Here is a 17,097-nt window from a genome sequence, read left to right on the forward strand (position 1 = left end):
CAGATATAAGGGGGATACCATGGAAGCCTTGGTGGAGCTGTGACAAAGGGGGAAGGGGGAAGGGGGGGTTAATGTTGGACGTTTTTTGTTAGTCAGTTGGACTATGTTAGTTTGCTATAATATTGTATTTTTTTGGCCCTGTGTGGCCACTATGTGGGCTGGTGTTATGTTGACACAGCTCAAATGTTCTTATAAAATAAAATAAAAAACAAAAAAAGCTGTCAGATTGAATGGAGAGCGTCTGTGAACAACAATTTTCCAGTCTTTCCACAGATTCTTAATGTGATTTAGGTCTGGACTGTGACTGGGCCATTCTAACACATGGATATGCTTTGATCTAAACCATTCTATTGTAGCTCTGGCTGTATTTTTCGGGTCGGTGACCTGCTGGAAGGTGAACCTCCGCCCCGGTCTCAAGTCTTTTGGAGACTAACAGGTTTTCTTCTAAGATTGCCCTGTATTTGGTTCCATCCATCTTCCCATCAACTCTGACCAGCTTCCCTGTCCCTGCTAAGGAAAAGCATCAGCACAACATGATGTTGCCACCACCATGTTTCACGGTGGGGATGTTGTGTTCAGGATGATTTGCAGTGTTCGTTTTCTGCCACACATAGCGTTTTGATCTTAGGCCAAAAAAATCAATTTTGGCCTCATCTGACCAGAGCACCTTCTTCCACATGATTGCTGTGTCCCCCTCATGGCTTCTTGCAAACTGAAAATGGGACTTATTATGGCTTTCTTTCTCCAATGTCTTTCTTCTTGTCACTCTTCCATAAAGGGCAGATTTGTAGAGAGCACGACTAATAGTTGTCCTGTGGACAGATTCTCCCACCTGAGCTGTGGATCTCTGCAGCTCCTCCAGAGTTACTATGGCTGCTTCTCTTATGAATGCTCTCCTTGCCCGGCTGGTCAGTTTAGGTGGACGGCCATGTCTTGGTAGGTTTGCGGTTGTGCCCATACTCTTTCCATTTTCAGATGATGGATTGAACAGAGCTCCATGAGATGTTCAACGCTTGGGATATTTTTTATAACCTAACCTTACTTTATACTTCTCCACAACTTTATCCCTGACCTGTCTGGTGTGTTCTTTGGCTTTCATGGTGCTGTTTTTTCACTAAGGTTCTATAACAAACCTCTGAGGGCTTCACAGAACAGCTGTATTTCTACTGTGACTAAATTACACACAGGTAGACTCTATTTACTACTTAGGTGACTTCTGAAGGCAGTTGGTTCCACTAGATTTTAGTTAGGGGTATCAGAGTAAAGGAGGCTAAATACAAATGCACACCACACTTTTCACATATTTATTTATAAAAAAAATTGAAAACCATTTATACTTATACTTAGTAAGTAGAGGGTTCTTTACTGTAAGAGAGGCAAGGATGTGAAATTCCCTTCCACAGGCGGTGGTCTCAGCGGGGGGCATCGATAGTTTCAAGAAACTATTAGATAAGCACCTGAACGACCACAACATACAGGGATATACAATGTAATACTGACATATAATCACACACATAGGTTGGACTTGATGGACTTGTGTCTTTTTTCAACCTCACCTACTATGTAACTATATTACTGGACCTCATACAGTATATTGTAGTCCAAATGGGCATTTAAATATTTGTGTAAAATGTAAAAATATTCCATGATTGTGAAGACTATATGGTGCCATATCATAGAAAACGATGGTGAAGTCATAATGATTACACACAGTGGCGGCCCGTCCATAGGGGGCGCCCGGGCGCCGCCCCCCCTGTGTGGTCACAAAAAAAAAAAAAAAAATGTAAAAAAAAAAAAAAAGTTTTAAAACTGCCCCTTTAAAAAAAAAAAAAAGTTCTTTAAGGAAGTGCTCGAGCGGTGGTCACAGTGTACGCCGGGAAACGCCACGCCAATGCAATCATGAGATTGCAGGCGTGGCGCTTCATTTGCGGGCGTTTAGCCCGCCTCAGGGCGCTTTCTGAAGCGCTGAGTAGCTTCCGCCCGGCGCTGTAGTATGTGTTACTACGGCCGGGCGGGCAGTTTGATTGACATCTGAGTTGAGTCAGATGTCACTTCCTGTCTTCTCTCTCCCATCTCACCTGAGAGAGGAAACAGGAAGTAAGAGGAGAGGAGCGGCTGCGGAGAGCACACAGTCAGGTAAGGTGTGTGTGTGTACAACATAACGTTTGATATATAAAATAACATGCAGTAATGGTATGCCTGTGCCTGTGTTGTGTAAGTCCCATTGTGCAGCTCCAGGAAGAGTTCTCCTACCCAAGTACAGAGCTGAGAAGTGTCAGCCTCCAAAGCAGAGAAAAATTGGTCAGGGGTAGACATCTGTACTCTGAAATACAGAAAACAACATCATAGCACAATACATAAATACCTGTATATGTAGGCTACATTTAAAGGCCAACTAGCCATTTTGTGCCAGTAGATGGAAACCAAGTTCATTTGCAAATAGGTCCAGACTGTTAATTACTGCATTTTGTTCCTGTGAAAATTTCCGCATAAGGGATTTAATTTCTATTTTGTGTATGCGTTGTGCTATAGATGTTATGGATCATGACATTGTACAGAGTTTGTACTGTGTAAATATAATGTGTGTGAAGACCAAACCTTTTTCTGACACTTGCTGCTTACAAGTCAAAAACCAATTTTTGCTAGAAAATTACTTTGAACCCCCAAACATATATATATATATATATATATATATATATATATATATATATATATATATATATATATATATATATATATATCACACACAGACGTGTGTGTGTGTGTGTGTGTGTTCGTGTTCGTGTTCAAATTGCATTACTATCGGCCACAAAAACCTTTTCTCAAGAAATGTTCCATGTTGCCTTTAATCTGCAAACATACAATACTCTTTAAAGAGGCAGCGCTTATTTGTATGCATCCTTGTCCTGATAAAATAATTGCATCCTAGGCAAGCGGCCTCTTACATCAGTCTGAATATTGTTGGCACATGTCAGATGAAAGGAGTGGCTTTTATTTTCTAAATAAGATCTGTCTGGGATGCGCTTTCCCTATATATTTTATGTATATTTACAATTAAAAAAAATATATTTTTAAATAAATAAAAAAAAAATATATATATATATATATATATATATATATATATATATATATATATATATATATAATTTTTTTTATTATATTATATTTTTTAATTTAAATTTTTTTATATATAGATATATATCTCTATCTATATATATATATGTATATATATATATATATATATATATATATATATATATATATATATATATATCCTCTGCCCTCCTAACTTGCAGGGAGCTGACAATTGGGATTGTACTGTCTGCTCTCATGTTGTAAAGCACTGCGTAAACTGTCAGTGCTATATAAATCCTGTATTATAATAATCTGCTACTACAGCCATGTCTCCAGCAAGAGTCTGGATAGCGTCAATCATATTTGCATACATACAGCAAAAATTGGTACAAAAATGTGATCCAATGGCAGAAAAATCAATATAATCTGCAATCTACATTTTTATTTATTTTTTCCTCCTTTTTGGTTTTCTGAGATTTTCCGGTTCTCCCGGTTGTGACTCATTGGCACCTGAAATCCTTTATCACCCCAAGGTGATTATTCATCGATCTTTCATTTCCTGTCCCCCCCTTGTCGCTGGGTGTACCCAGTTTACCTGTCATATTTGCATTGGAGGGATGGATTCCTTCTATTCCTGGGAATTTGTTTCTGTAATTACATAATCTCACTCTCATTGCCTGCAAGCTAGGGTGAGGCTATACAGGGCGCAGCGGAGGCACCTGAGCCCAGAAAGTCTAGGTGGCCCATAACCAGAACCTTTATTTCCCTGCAGTGGGCTGCCATTCCAAACCAAAATAAAATCTTTTTTTTTTTTTTAAATCAAACCTTTTACATTTTCATTTTAATGCTTTTATTTTAGACCTGGTAACGTGATCACTGGGTCTCTGTGCTTTCTATGCAATGCTGGCTGATCATGGCTGGGGGGGGGGCAGTGCCCTGCCTTTTCACATTCGTACTTCACTCAAAAGCCCTCAGCGCTGATGCAATTGGTGGGCTCACTCTTGGGAGGAGTTCTACAGATCTAAAAGAGCCTTCATGGGTGGATGTCAGTGTGTGGCACTGAATGTTCTAGATGGGCATTCAGACATGCAGACCACCTTATGGTAACGCCTGCATGTGATGCTGAGAATCCATGATAGGAAAAAAATGAATTTCAATGAATGACAGGGGCGGGCAAGGTAAAGTCAGGCTGGGGAGAAAAGAGCTAGATGATGCTGGATGTCCTCTTGCTTTATGATAGCTTTTGATTGTTTTTTTGTTTGTTTTTGTTTTCTCCAGAAAAGTATATCTTGATTTCTTTGGCATTGTTGAGTTGCTTCCTCTTTGTAATGAAGATTCGCTCTCTTATACTTGGAAATGTTTGGTCAGCTGAAGCCGCTGGTTTGTTTGGCTGTGTGTCGCGCTAAATAATTAAATGACTTGGAAAGTGGTGTGTGTGCCGAGTCTTCTGGGAGAGGAACTACGGAGTGTGAGGAGGTCAGGCTGTGCGCACCGACATGAATAACGCATTTCACTTCAGTCTGATGTCTGCGATCCTTATCTGGGGGCACAGACTGCAATGTTCACACAGGTATGCCTGTACATAACCCTGTATTTCTGGATACATAGATAATGTTAGTACAGTATGTCTATGTACACAGCTACTGTATTTGCAGGACAATGAAATTCTGGATACACGCCAATATCATTCTACAAATTCTGGGTGTGGCTTATGAGAAGTGGGAGGGGCCAACCATGGATGGGTGGGGTCTTGCGCCCCCCCATCCTAAAACTTCACCAGCCGCCACTGATTACACACTCACCCCTCATTCATGTTTCTGAAGCCTTATTATAACACTATATACAACACAGTAAGCCATCTCATAGCACACATACACTTACATACAACACACTGTCTAAATTCAAAGTCATTCAAGGAACATCACACTTTATTAGGAGTAAGAAATCTCTGATTTGTATTATGAGAACATTAATTTGCTACTGTGATGTGAAGAGTATTTTTAGCAATGAAAGGATATAAAAGAAGAGGATTATAATATACTGTAGATACAATTACCGTATATACTCGAGTATAAGCCGAGATTTTCAGCCTCTTTTTTGAGGCTGAAAGTGCCCCCTCGGCTTATACTCGAGTCACCGCTGTCTGACTGCTCGATCAGCGTATCGAGCAGACAGACGGCGGACATTAAAATTTAAAAGCCGCGCCTCCTTCTCCGCCTCCGCCTGTGATAGGCGGAACACTGAATTTCCCAGCAGTCAGTGTTCCACCTATCACGGACATCCGCTCATTCTCATACTACGGACGAGTATGAGAGGATGTCCGTGATAGGCGGAACACAGGCTGCTGGGAAATTGAGTGTTCCGCCTATCACAGGCGGAGGCGGAATTTTGAATTGTAGAATGGCCGCCGAGAAGAGCGGCGATCCATCGGCACGGCACGGGACGGAGGAGGCACGGGACGGAGGAGGCACGGCACGGGACGGAGGAGGCACGGGAAGGAGGAGGCACGGCACGGGACGGAGGAGGCACGGGACGGAGGAGGCACGGCACGGGACGGAGGAGGCACGGGACGGAGGAGGCACGGCACGGGTCGGAGGAGGCTCGGGACGACGGCGGCTCGGGACGGAGGCTTGGGACACAGGTAGGCTGGACACACACACAAGGCTGCACGGACACACACACACACACACACACACACACACACAAGGCTGCACGGACACACACACACACACACACACACACACACACAGGGATGGATGGATGGATGGATACACACACACACACACAGGGATGGATGGATGGATGGATACACACACACACACACACACACACACACACACACACAGGGATGGATGGATGGATGAATACACACACACACACACACACACACAGGGATGGATGGATGGATGGATACACACACAGGGATGGATGGACGGACACACACACAGGGATGGATGGACACACAGGGATGGACGGACACACACACAGGGATGGACAGCCATGTCTCACCCTCGGCTTATACACGAGTCAATAAGTTTTCCAGTTTTTTGGGGGTAAATTGGGGGCCTCGGCTTATATTCGGGTCGGCCTATACTCGAGTATATACGGTAGATACATTGATACATTAGATACATTGATAGAAGCAACTTTAAAGGAAATTGGGGTGGATTTACTTAAGGCAAAGAGATTGTGCACTTTGAAAGTACAGAAGAACGTATTTTCCCCAGAGCTTAGTGAATGTGGTGTAGTTCTGCTGATTTCCATCTTCCAATCATGTGTAAGAATAATGTTTATAATAATGTTTTTCTTTGCATCTGATTGGGTATTCTTTGCAAAATGAAACCGCATTTGCTAAGCTCTGGGGAAATGAGTGCAACTGTATTTCCAAAGTGTACAGTCTATTTGCCTTTAGTAAATCAACCCCTTAGTGCATTATTCCATTCTGGGGGGGAGAAAGCCCCCTTTATTCTGGTGGGAGCAGTTGTGTAAATGGTTTCAATATTTTTTGTGGGATGTAATGAAGTTTTGATATGGTCATGTTTATTGGGAGGACTTAAATGTTCAGTATGGAGTGATATGGTGTACAATTATATAGGACTCTATATTTAAAAACTATGAATCAGAGTTCCCCTTTACTTATACATATATTGCTGTAGGTAATTTATAAATATATTTTTCTTACCTTTGTTTTTAAGACTTTCTGAGATTTTAGTTCTACCAGGACAGTATGAGGATCCATGTTCTCCAGGATGTAGATCAGATCATCTATATAATACTCATATATCCTCCTCAGTGATGGATCATCATATGATGACAGCTGACGGTGGAACCCCCCGATGTCCTCTAGAAAACACAGAAATACATTTTCTGTTTTATAAATGATGCAAATTAATATCCAGCATGAATTTTATCTCACTGTATATCTCTGCAATTGAGAAAAGGAGCACTGGAGGTGAGAATCACTATGAGGATCAATACATTAATTGCTCTGCAATTGGGGAATTATTTTTTCACATCCAAGCTAATGAGCTATACATCTTCACTGAGAACTTTGAGCTTTAACTATTTAAAGCCTAACTACAGATCAATAAAAAAGTAAAGTAAAAAAATAAATAATATATATATATATATATATATATATATATATATATATATATATATATATATATATATATATATATATATTCCTAGAGTGTAAGCTCTAACATGCAAGGCCCTCTGACTCTTCCTGTATTGAATTGTATTGTAACTGTACTGTCTGCCCTCATGTTGTAAAGCACTGCACAAACTGTTGGCACTATATAAATCCTATATAATAATAATAATAATAATTTATTTCAAATACTCCCCTGCAGTATCTCCTTTTTACCACTAGATGGTGCCCCTCTCCCAGTTAGAATGATGCCCAGTGTCATTCATCCCATTTTCTATGAGCTCCGGGTGTCAAGGATCGGCCCCCCTGGGGAGTGACCTCAGACCCCTTTGGACTTACAGGAGAATACTGAAGGGAGTATTCTGCATCATTCAGTACCTGCCCACTGCTGAGGACAGAAGAGGACCAGAACATAGAGCCCGGGAATAAATGGATGTATAAATGATTCTTACAATGAAAAAATTATATCCAAAGGGGATGAAGGGGATTCGGGAGTGCTGGAATGGGGTTTTAAGGTTGATTTCTCAGATGAATATAAAGATATATTTTATTAGCTGTGTATTCTATTTTAAAGTATATGATGATTTGCTGTACTATGTTATGATGCTCCATTTAAAGAGGAAGTAAACCCTTCCAAACAACTTGGACCTATAGGTAAGCCTAGATTAAGGCTTACCTGTAGGTCCAAGTAATATCTCCTAAACCTATATGGTTTAGGAGATATTTGCCCGAAAATGGGCACCGCTGTCTACGGCGCATGCGCCGTAGACAGCGGCGCGCATGCGCACTAAATGCGGCAAATCCAAGAATGGATTTGCCAAATTTGTCGACTCCCGTGCGCATGCGCGGGAGTGACGTCATCGCGGCTTCGCCGTATGACAGCAGCGGAGCTGCGAGGCGTGACTCCCGTGCGCATGCGCGGGAGTGACGTCATCGCGGTTGCGCCGCTGTGATTCGTCGGAGCTGCGAGACGCCACAAGCAACATGGATGCGGCGGACTACAGGGATCAGCGGCGACTTCGCTGGCTCCTGTGTCAGGTAAGTGACACATAATGAGCTACTATGCGATGCATAGTAGTCCATTATGCTTTACCTTTGCAGGGAAAAAAAGAGGAAGTAAACCCATCAGGGTTTACTTCCTCTTTAATATCTTATGAAAAATGGGTCAATGACTCCTCATTCTGGTCACCAATTTATTAAATAGAGTTTTGGATAGATCTAATATATTATTGGATTGAGTTTAGTTTGCTAAGCAATGTGTGTCATAAACAACCGTCATTTTATTTTCATAAAATTGTGTTTTCATCTTTTATAAATCTGTGACAACACAGGATGACAATGAAGAGACAGGAACAGGGTGGTGTCACCTTATAAGAGGAAATCCCTCAACAAGGACTGTCATGACATGATCACCAGGGATTATTTTATAAAAAGTTGCACATTCATATACGATTGAACATGTCTGGAATTATAGCTATACCGTATTTATCGGTGTATAATGTCGCATACACACGTAGCAGACTATCCGGCGGACTTAGTCTGGCGGACTTTCCGCCGGATTGTACGCCGGACTTTCCGAACGAGCTAGTTGCCCACACACAGCACTTTTTCAGTGGACTAATATGGCGTACTAAGTCCGCCGGACTACCCGCCGTACTTTTGAAATGAACGGACTCGCCCACACACGCGTCTCCAGGAAGGAGGCGTCGCTGGCCCCGTCACCTGGTATGAACTTAAAGGGGAACCCCTGCACCGAAAAATCGGTGTGGGGTCCCCCCCTAGGTCCATATCAGATCCTTATCCGAGCACGCTACCCGGCTGGCCAGGAAAGGGGGTGGGGACGGGCGAGCGGATGATGTCCCCGCCCATTATGATGTCACAGTCCTAGCATCCTCTGGGACTGTGATATCATAATGGGCGGGGACATCATCCGGTGATGTCCCTATATAAGTCGCCATTGTGACCGGAGGCAGCGATGAGGCAACATCTCCAGAAGAGAATAACAGAAGACGGCGACAGCGACAGCAGCGACAGAAGCTTGTAAAAGAGCGCTTGTAAAACAGCTAGAAGAAGGCGCGGTGGCCCGGCAAGAAGAACCGAAGAGGGGGACAAGACCCTTGAAGAGGGGGACAAGACCCCCGAAGTTGGAAGAAGAGGGCGGCGGCGAAGAAGAAAGCCGTGCTCCTCCGCTGGTAAAAGAGCTAGCAGAAGATAGCGGAGGATTCTGGCGAGAAGACCCCCGAAAGACAGAAGAAGACCCCCGGAGCTGTGCAATAAACTATTTTAACCCTTGTGTGTTGTGTTTTTTTTTTTTTACATTTTTTTCACAGGTGAATGGGTAGCGGTACATGGTACCCCGTACTCATTCACATAGGGTGGGGGGCCGGTATCCGGGGCCCCCTTATTAAAGGGGGCTCCTGGATTACGATAAGCCCCCCACCCGCAGACCCTGACAACCAATGGCCAGGGTTGTCGGGAAGAGGCCCTTGAGTCCACCAAACTGTTTGATCGTGTGTACGAGGCATAACACGCACTTTTTCCCCCTGAAAATCGGGTGCAAATAATGTGTGCCAATATCTTCTTTGGGCTGCCATGGAAGGAAAGGGGGTACGAGCGCCGCCAGATTACACAGAGCGGGGATTTCCTGTTTACTCTGCGACCTCTGTAATACGAAGTCCCACCTCCTAGACTGGCTGCTATGATAGACATCCTAGCATTAGACCAGTGTTCTGTCTATCATAGGAGCCGGTCCAGAAGGCAGGACTTATTACATTACAGAGGCCGTTGAGTATAAATGGGAGATCCCGCTCTGTGTAATCTGATGTGAGACTGCAGATGGCCAATGACCAGGCTACAATGGAGAGGCTGCAGATGGGCACTGATCAGGCTTCATTGATGGGCACTGATCAGGCTACAATGGAGAGGCTGAGGATGGGTGCTGATCAGGCTGCATTGATGGGCATTGGGGGGATGCATTAACCACTTAAAAGAGGAGTTCCCCTTAAAAAAATAAAAGTCAGCAGCTACAAATACTGCAGCTGCTGACTTTTAATAATCGGACACTTACCTGTCCCATGGATCAGCGATGCAGGGGAATGGAGCCGGGCACCCACTGCGCATGCGCGAGCGGCACCACGCGCCGTGATTGGCCGCGCAGTCATCTGGGACCTGTCATGTGTCCCAGTTGACTGACAGGAGGGAGGGGGCAGAGCTGAGCCCTTCCTGCGCTGAGGGGAAGGGATGTCGCCAGCCAAGGCACTGAAGGAGGCAGACTACGAGGGACACCCTAGCAACAGGAATGTAGAGGCAAGTTAAAAAAAAATTCCAAATGTATTTTTTTTATTTTTTTTAGGAATTTCAATGAATTTTTTTTTCTGTGCAACACCACTTTAAGGCCTGAAAGATTTGCCCCCTTTATGACCAGGCCGTTTTTTGCACTACAGCACTGTGTCACTTTTCAGATCAAAAAGTTTTTTATTAACAGAGGAAACATACAGTGTATAGGAAACAGCATTTTGTCTTGTACACAATGCGAAAAGTAATAACAAAATGTACTCTAGACCATGTCAGGTTACAATAAAGTTGACGAATTAACAGTGCGATATGGATCAACCTGAAACCTAACTTGTATTAGGCCTAGACATTAGAACGTATGAACAGATGTGTGTAGTGTACGTTGAGGCTAGGACACTATCACATAGAAAAGTGCAGAATATCTAGTTCTGTGTATACTAAAAGCTGCAGAACATGCAAACCATAACTAGTGCTACCCAAAGTCACCACTAGGGTGAGCGTATATAGGGATTGGGTACATTTAGAGGGCAGATGTTAAAGTACAAGGCAAGAAAAGTAGAAGGAGAAGAAAGGGAAAGGGAGGGAAAACCAGGTAAGAAAAAGATAAGAAAAAGAGGGAAAGAAAGGGAGGGGAATAGGGGAGTAATAGCAAAAGGATTTTTAAGCGAGAAAAGGAGAAAGTAGAGAGACAAGAGAAGTGGTCGGTCAGCTACCGCTAAACATCCGAAGGCCAGCAGTCGACTGTTGACCGAGGGATGTTTGTTACTAAGGTTCTAATAGATGGTGATCAAAGTGTGGAGGTAGGTAATAGTCAACCCATGGTTGCCAGATTTTAAAATGTTGGGGGACAGTGTTTCGAACAGTCGCTTCGATTCTGCTGTGTATCATCGCCTGCGTAACCCTATTCTTAACTTCAGTCAGGCGCAGGGTGGAACTTTTCCAGGCTTTAGCTATTGTTTGTTTGGCTGCCGTGGTGACCTGCAGAGCGAGACGCATCTGCGCCTTGGTGTACAGATTTGGGTAAAAATTGAGGAGGGCCAAAGCCGGGTCAGGGTCTAATGTTTTGTTGATCAGAGTGGATAAAATCAGAAAAATTTCAGTCCAGAAGCGTTGAACCACTGGGCAGGTCCACCAAATATGCAAGTGCGTACCCCTCTCATCACAGCCACGGAAACAGTTTGAGGAGTAAGAGGGTAAAAATTTAGCAATTCTATCGGGCACTAAGTACCAATGCATGAGAACTTTGTAGCTTGCTTCCAGGGAGCACTGTGTCGCTTTAACTGACAATTGCGCAGTTGTGTGACGCTGTACCAAAACAAAATTGACGTCCTTTTTTTTCCCCACAAATAGAACTTTATTTTGGTGGTATTTTATCACCTCTGCAGTTTTTATTCTTTGTGCTATAAACAAAAAAATGCCAACAAATTTGAAAAAAAAAAAAAAACATTTTTACTTTTTGCTATAATATATATCCAAAAAATTTAAAAAAAGTCTTCACCACTTTAGGCCAATATGTATTCTCATTCTTCTACATATTTTTTGGTAAAAAATTGCAGTGGATATTGATTGTTTTGTGCAAAAGTTATAGCATCTACAAAATAGGGAATAGATTTATGTCATTTTTTTATTATTATTATTTTTTTCTAGTAATGGCGGTTGGGACTGCGACATTGCGGTGGACAGATTGGACACTTTTAACACTTTTTTTTATAACACTTTTTTGGGACCACTGATATTTATACAGTGATCAGAGCTAAAAATAGCCACTGATTACTGTATATGTCACTAGCAGGGAAGGGGTTAAGTGTTCCCTGGGAGGTGTTTCTAACTGTGGGGGGAGTGTAGTGACTGGAGGAGGAGAGAGATCGCTGCTCCTGATTACTAGAAACAGCAGATCTCTCACTACTTTCCTGAAAGAATGAGGATCTGTCTATTTACATTGACAGATCCCTGTTGTGTCTCTCTCTGGTCACTAGCCGGACATTGTGGCCACCTGGCCACGCACATTGGCACCAACATCACATGGTGGGCGTGCACGGCCCCTATAATCCTCAAAGTGCCGACCATACAGCTATGGCGATTCACGCAGGGGAGCCAGCCTGTGAACATATAACAGGGATATGCAATTAGCGGACCTCCAGCTGTTGCAGAACTACAAGTCCCATAAGGCATAGCAAGATTCTGACAGCCACAAGCATGACACCCAGGGGCAGAGGCATGATGGGACTTGTAGTTTAGCAAAAGCTGGATGTCCGCTAATTGCATATCCCTGCCATATAACAACGACGGCTGGTTGGCAAGTAGTTAATTGGCACTGATCAGGCTGCATTAATGGGCAATGGTGAGGCTGTAGATGAGCACTGATAAGGCTGTATTGATGGGCACTGACCCCTATTTTGCTTTGAAGTTCTTTATTTAAAATTATTTTTTCTCATTGAAACTTCCCTCTTAAAATTAAGGTGCCCGGTATTTGCTGAAAAATATGGTATATAAAAGTTTCAATGATAATTTAATCTCCAATATTACTTTCCATGAAGGCCTCATAGCAAGAGTTAAAATATAACCCTATTTTTTATAGAGGGAGAGGGTTATATCCTCTGTCAGGATTTTATCATGCATTAAACTCAATTCACAAAGTGCTAACACAAGGATAAGGTTCTCAGTTATAGCTAAGTTGAGCCTTTAGAGGGATATTTAGACCACTTTCACACTGGGGTGGCGCAGGCATTGGTGGTAAAGCATTGCTAGTTTTAGCAGAGATTTACCTGTTATAGCAGCACTTAGGTGCCACTATCGGGGCACTCTTATGCCACGTACACACGGTCGGAGAATCCGTCGGAATGCGTCTTATCGGACCGTGTCGTCAGATAATCTGACTGTGTGTGGTATGCATCGGACTGATTCCGTCCGAATCTCCGTCGGACCCAATTTTCCAACATGTTGGAAATATTTCCCGACCAACTGGGCCGGTCGGACCTAATCCGATCATGTGTAGCGAATTTTGATCGGACCAAGTGCCACGCATGCTCAGATCAAATTCCTACATCAAAGCTATTGGCTACTAGCCTGAATGTAGTCCCATCGTAACGAAATTACGTCACCGTGTTCTTGGCAACCACTAAATCAGACAACTTGTCCCAACCGTGTGTATGCAACAGTTTCGGACACAATCCGTCGGACTAAATCCGACAGACAAAATCCGACGGATTTGGTTGGCAAAATCTCCGACCGTGTGTACGTGGGCTTAGCCCCCCCCCCGAATGGGTTAAAAAAAGTGTTAAAAGTGCCTGCTTAATTCTGCTTTCAAAGCGCTTTGAAAGCGACACCCATTTCAATGGACAGGGCCCTAAAGATGCTGCTTGGGGGACTTTTTTCCCATCCTGCAAGGGCACTACCCTAGTGTGAGAGCAAACAGGTTTTCACACTGGGGTGGCTTATGAGGCACTTTTCAGGTGCTTTACAGGTGCTGTTTTTAGCGCTAAGATGCCTGAAAAGCCCCCCGCAGTGTGAAAGGGGTCCTACTAAAACTGGAGCACTCAGAATCTGGTGTGCATGATAGCCAATCAGCTTCTAACATCAGCTTGTTCAGTTAAGCTTTGACAAAGAAAGCTGATTGGTTTCTCTGCACAGCTGCACCAGATATTGCACTCTTCAGTTGTAGTCATTCATAGTGACCCTGCTGGGGATATTTGCCCTCAGATTCACCCCACGTGGGTGTAGAGGCACGCTCAGTATAGAAGATTGTCACACTTGAAGTTATTACCGTATTAATCGGTGTATAACAAACACTTTTAGCGGGTGCGTGTTATACGGCAATTCTTCACTATTTTGGAGCCTCTGGGCGGCTTTAAGCTGCCTTCAGCCCTTCTCGGCGGCTTTTGGCCACCTTCGGCTGTTCTTGACGGCTTTTGCCCGCCTTCGGCCCTTCTCAGCGGCTCTCGATGTCAGAAACCAATAAAAGGTAAATAGAAAAAAGCATAGTCAATCATAGCCAGAGTTCAGTAGCCAGATCGGGTAGTCAGCCAGTCCAAAGCTCATTAACCAGATCGGGTAATCAGACAGGCCGGAAGTCAGGGATCCAAGGAGAGCAACCGCAAGCAGGATAAGAAGCCAGATGGGATGTCAGCAAGCCAGTCTTGAAACAAACAGCAGGAGATGGTTCGCTGTGATGTGACCAACGCAAAGGCAAATGAAAAAGTGAGCAGGAAGGCTTTAAATAGGCAGGTCAGACGAGCATCATCGGGAACAGCTGGTAACTGTGGAAAGAGAAGAGAGCTGGCAATTAGCTGACAGCTGTGTGGCCAGCCCAGAGGAGGAAGGGCTAAGCCAGCCCTGACAGTACCCCCCCCCAATGACCCCTTTCCCTCGGAGGGCCACCGGGATTAAGAGGAAACCGTCTATGGAACTCGCGGAGGAGAAGAGGGGCATGTACATCAGAGGATGAAACTCAGGAGCGTTCTTCCGGACTGTACCCCTTCCAATGCACCAGGTACTGTAGGCGCCCACGGAACCTACGGGAGTCAACAATGGATTGTACCTCATACTCCTCATGGTTCTCAACCAGAATAGGGTGTGGACGTGGCACCGAGGTGGTAAATCGGGTACAGACCAATGGTTTCAATAAGGAGACATGAAACATATTAGAGATGCGCATACTAGGAGGAAGGTCCAATGCGTAAGCTACTGGGTTAATCATGCAAAGGATTCGGAAAGGCCCAATAAACTGAGGTGCAAACTTCAGTGAGGGAACACAAAGCCGGAGGTTGCGAGATGACAGCCAGACCCTGTCCCCAACCTGGTAGGAAGGCGCAGGCAGGTGTCTGCGGTCAGCATGGAGTTTGTACCTATCATTAGCATTACGCAAAGCCTCCTGGACTTGTACCCAAGTGGAACGAAGACCACAGAGATGCTCCTCTAATAGAGGAATACTCTGCGGAACAAACGAGTCAGGCAACATGGAAGGTTGAAAACCATAATTCGCAATAAATGGAGACAATCGGGAGGTAGAGTTCAAGGCACTGTGGTGAGAAAACTCTGCCCAAGATAATAGGTCAGAGCAGTTGTTATGATGGTCAGAAATATAGCAACGTAGGAATTGCTCCAAGGACTTATTGGCTCGTTCTGCGGCCCCATTAGACTGCGGGTGATACGCAGAAGAGAACGCAAGCTGGATTCCCAACTGTGCACAAAAGGCTCGCCAGAACCGGGAGACAAACTGCCTGCCCCTATCCGAGACAATCACCTTGGGTAGCCCATGTAAGCGAAAGATCTCCCGAGCAAAAATGGAAGCCAGTTCCTTAGAGGTGGGCAACTTCTTAAGTGGAATACAATGATACATCTTTGAGAACCGGTCAACCATCATAAGGATAACAGTGTTGCCTTGGGAGTTGGGCAATTCCACAATGAATTCCATAGACAGGTGAGTCCAGGGCCTCTCTCCATTAGGTATGGGTTGTAGGAGGCCCACTGGAAGGTGTCATGGAGTCCTAAGCCGCGTACACACGGGCGGACTGTCTGGCTAACTAAGTCCGTCAGACAATCCGACGGACAGTCCGTCCTACTTTCGAATGAACGGACTTGACCACACACGATGAACAAATAGTCCGTTGAAAGCTTGCGCGATGACGTGTACAGCACGTACGACGGGACTAGAAATAGGACGTCCAATACACAGCAATGCAACCTTCCGCCGTGTAAATCCTTTCTGAGCATGCGCCATACTTAGTCCGTCCAACTAGCATACTCACGAGCGGACTGTCCGCTGAAACCAAAGTTGGACGGACAATATTACGGAAATTCCGAAATACTTAGTCCGCCAGACTGCACGCTGAAAAAGTCCGCTGAAGCCCACACACGAGCGGACTGTCTGCTGAAATGTGTTTCGGCGGACTAAGTTGGACAGACAGTCCGCCCGTGTGTACGCGGCTTTACTCTGAGCACACACGGGACAGGCAGCTACGAAGGCAGTAACATCAGCCCATAGACTAGGCCACCAGAATTGTTGGGAGATGGCCCAAATGAGTTGATTCTTCCCAGGATGGCCAGCTGCCTTGGGAGAATGGTAAGTCTGGAGCACTGCAGTATGGAGACTCTCTGGGACAAAGCAGCGGTCACAAGGTTTATCAGGAGGAGCATGGACCTGAGCAGCAAGAATTTTGGCAGCCAAAGATGTAAGACTGGTGCGAACCGTAGCCAAGATACAATCAGGAGGAATCATAGGAACCGGAACCGACTTCGACTTGGAAGTGGAGGAAAATTGTCGTGACAAGGCATCAGCCCTTACATTCTTAGTAGAAAAGAGCCCATCACGTCCTTCTGGGAGAGAGTCACTTAGCCTCAGACAAGAATGTAAGATTCTTATGGTCAGTAAGAACAAGAACGGCACAGTGGTACCTTCAAAGAGATGTCTCCATTCTTTCAGGGCTAAGATGATCACCAACAGCTCTCTGTCACCAATCTCATAATTGCACTAAGCAGGTGATAATTTCTTGGAAAAGTAGCCACACGAATACATAGCGCTCTCAGAGTTAGGACGTTGAGACAGAAGGGTGCCAACTCCCATCTCAAAAGCATCA

The 17,097-nt window shown here is 44.4% G+C and overlaps 2 protein-coding genes across 2 annotated transcripts in view; both read right to left on the bottom strand.

Moving 5' to 3' along the window:
* LOC143942156 (uncharacterized) overlaps positions 1–17,097 on the bottom strand; it is a 1,285,630-nt gene that overhangs the window by 502,043 nt on the left and 766,490 nt on the right. The gene's annotated exons all lie outside the window — the stretch shown is intronic.
* The window catches only part of LOC143942636 (NACHT, LRR and PYD domains-containing protein 12-like), a 146,592-nt gene that overhangs the window by 94,795 nt on the left and 34,700 nt on the right, over positions 1–17,097 (bottom strand). The window contains exon 3 of the mRNA XM_077464000.1: positions 6,758–6,918. Coding sequence (XP_077320126.1) covers positions 6,758–6,918 — 161 coding nt within the window. The remainder of the gene's footprint in view (positions 1–6,757; positions 6,919–17,097) is intronic.

Source organism: Lithobates pipiens, unplaced genomic scaffold, assembly GCF_037356315.1.
Source record: "Lithobates pipiens isolate NorthernLeopardFrog02 unplaced genomic scaffold, aLitPip1_a1.2 Scaffold_30, whole genome shotgun sequence".
Taxonomy (NCBI): Eukaryota; Metazoa; Chordata; class Amphibia; order Anura; family Ranidae; genus Lithobates; species Lithobates pipiens.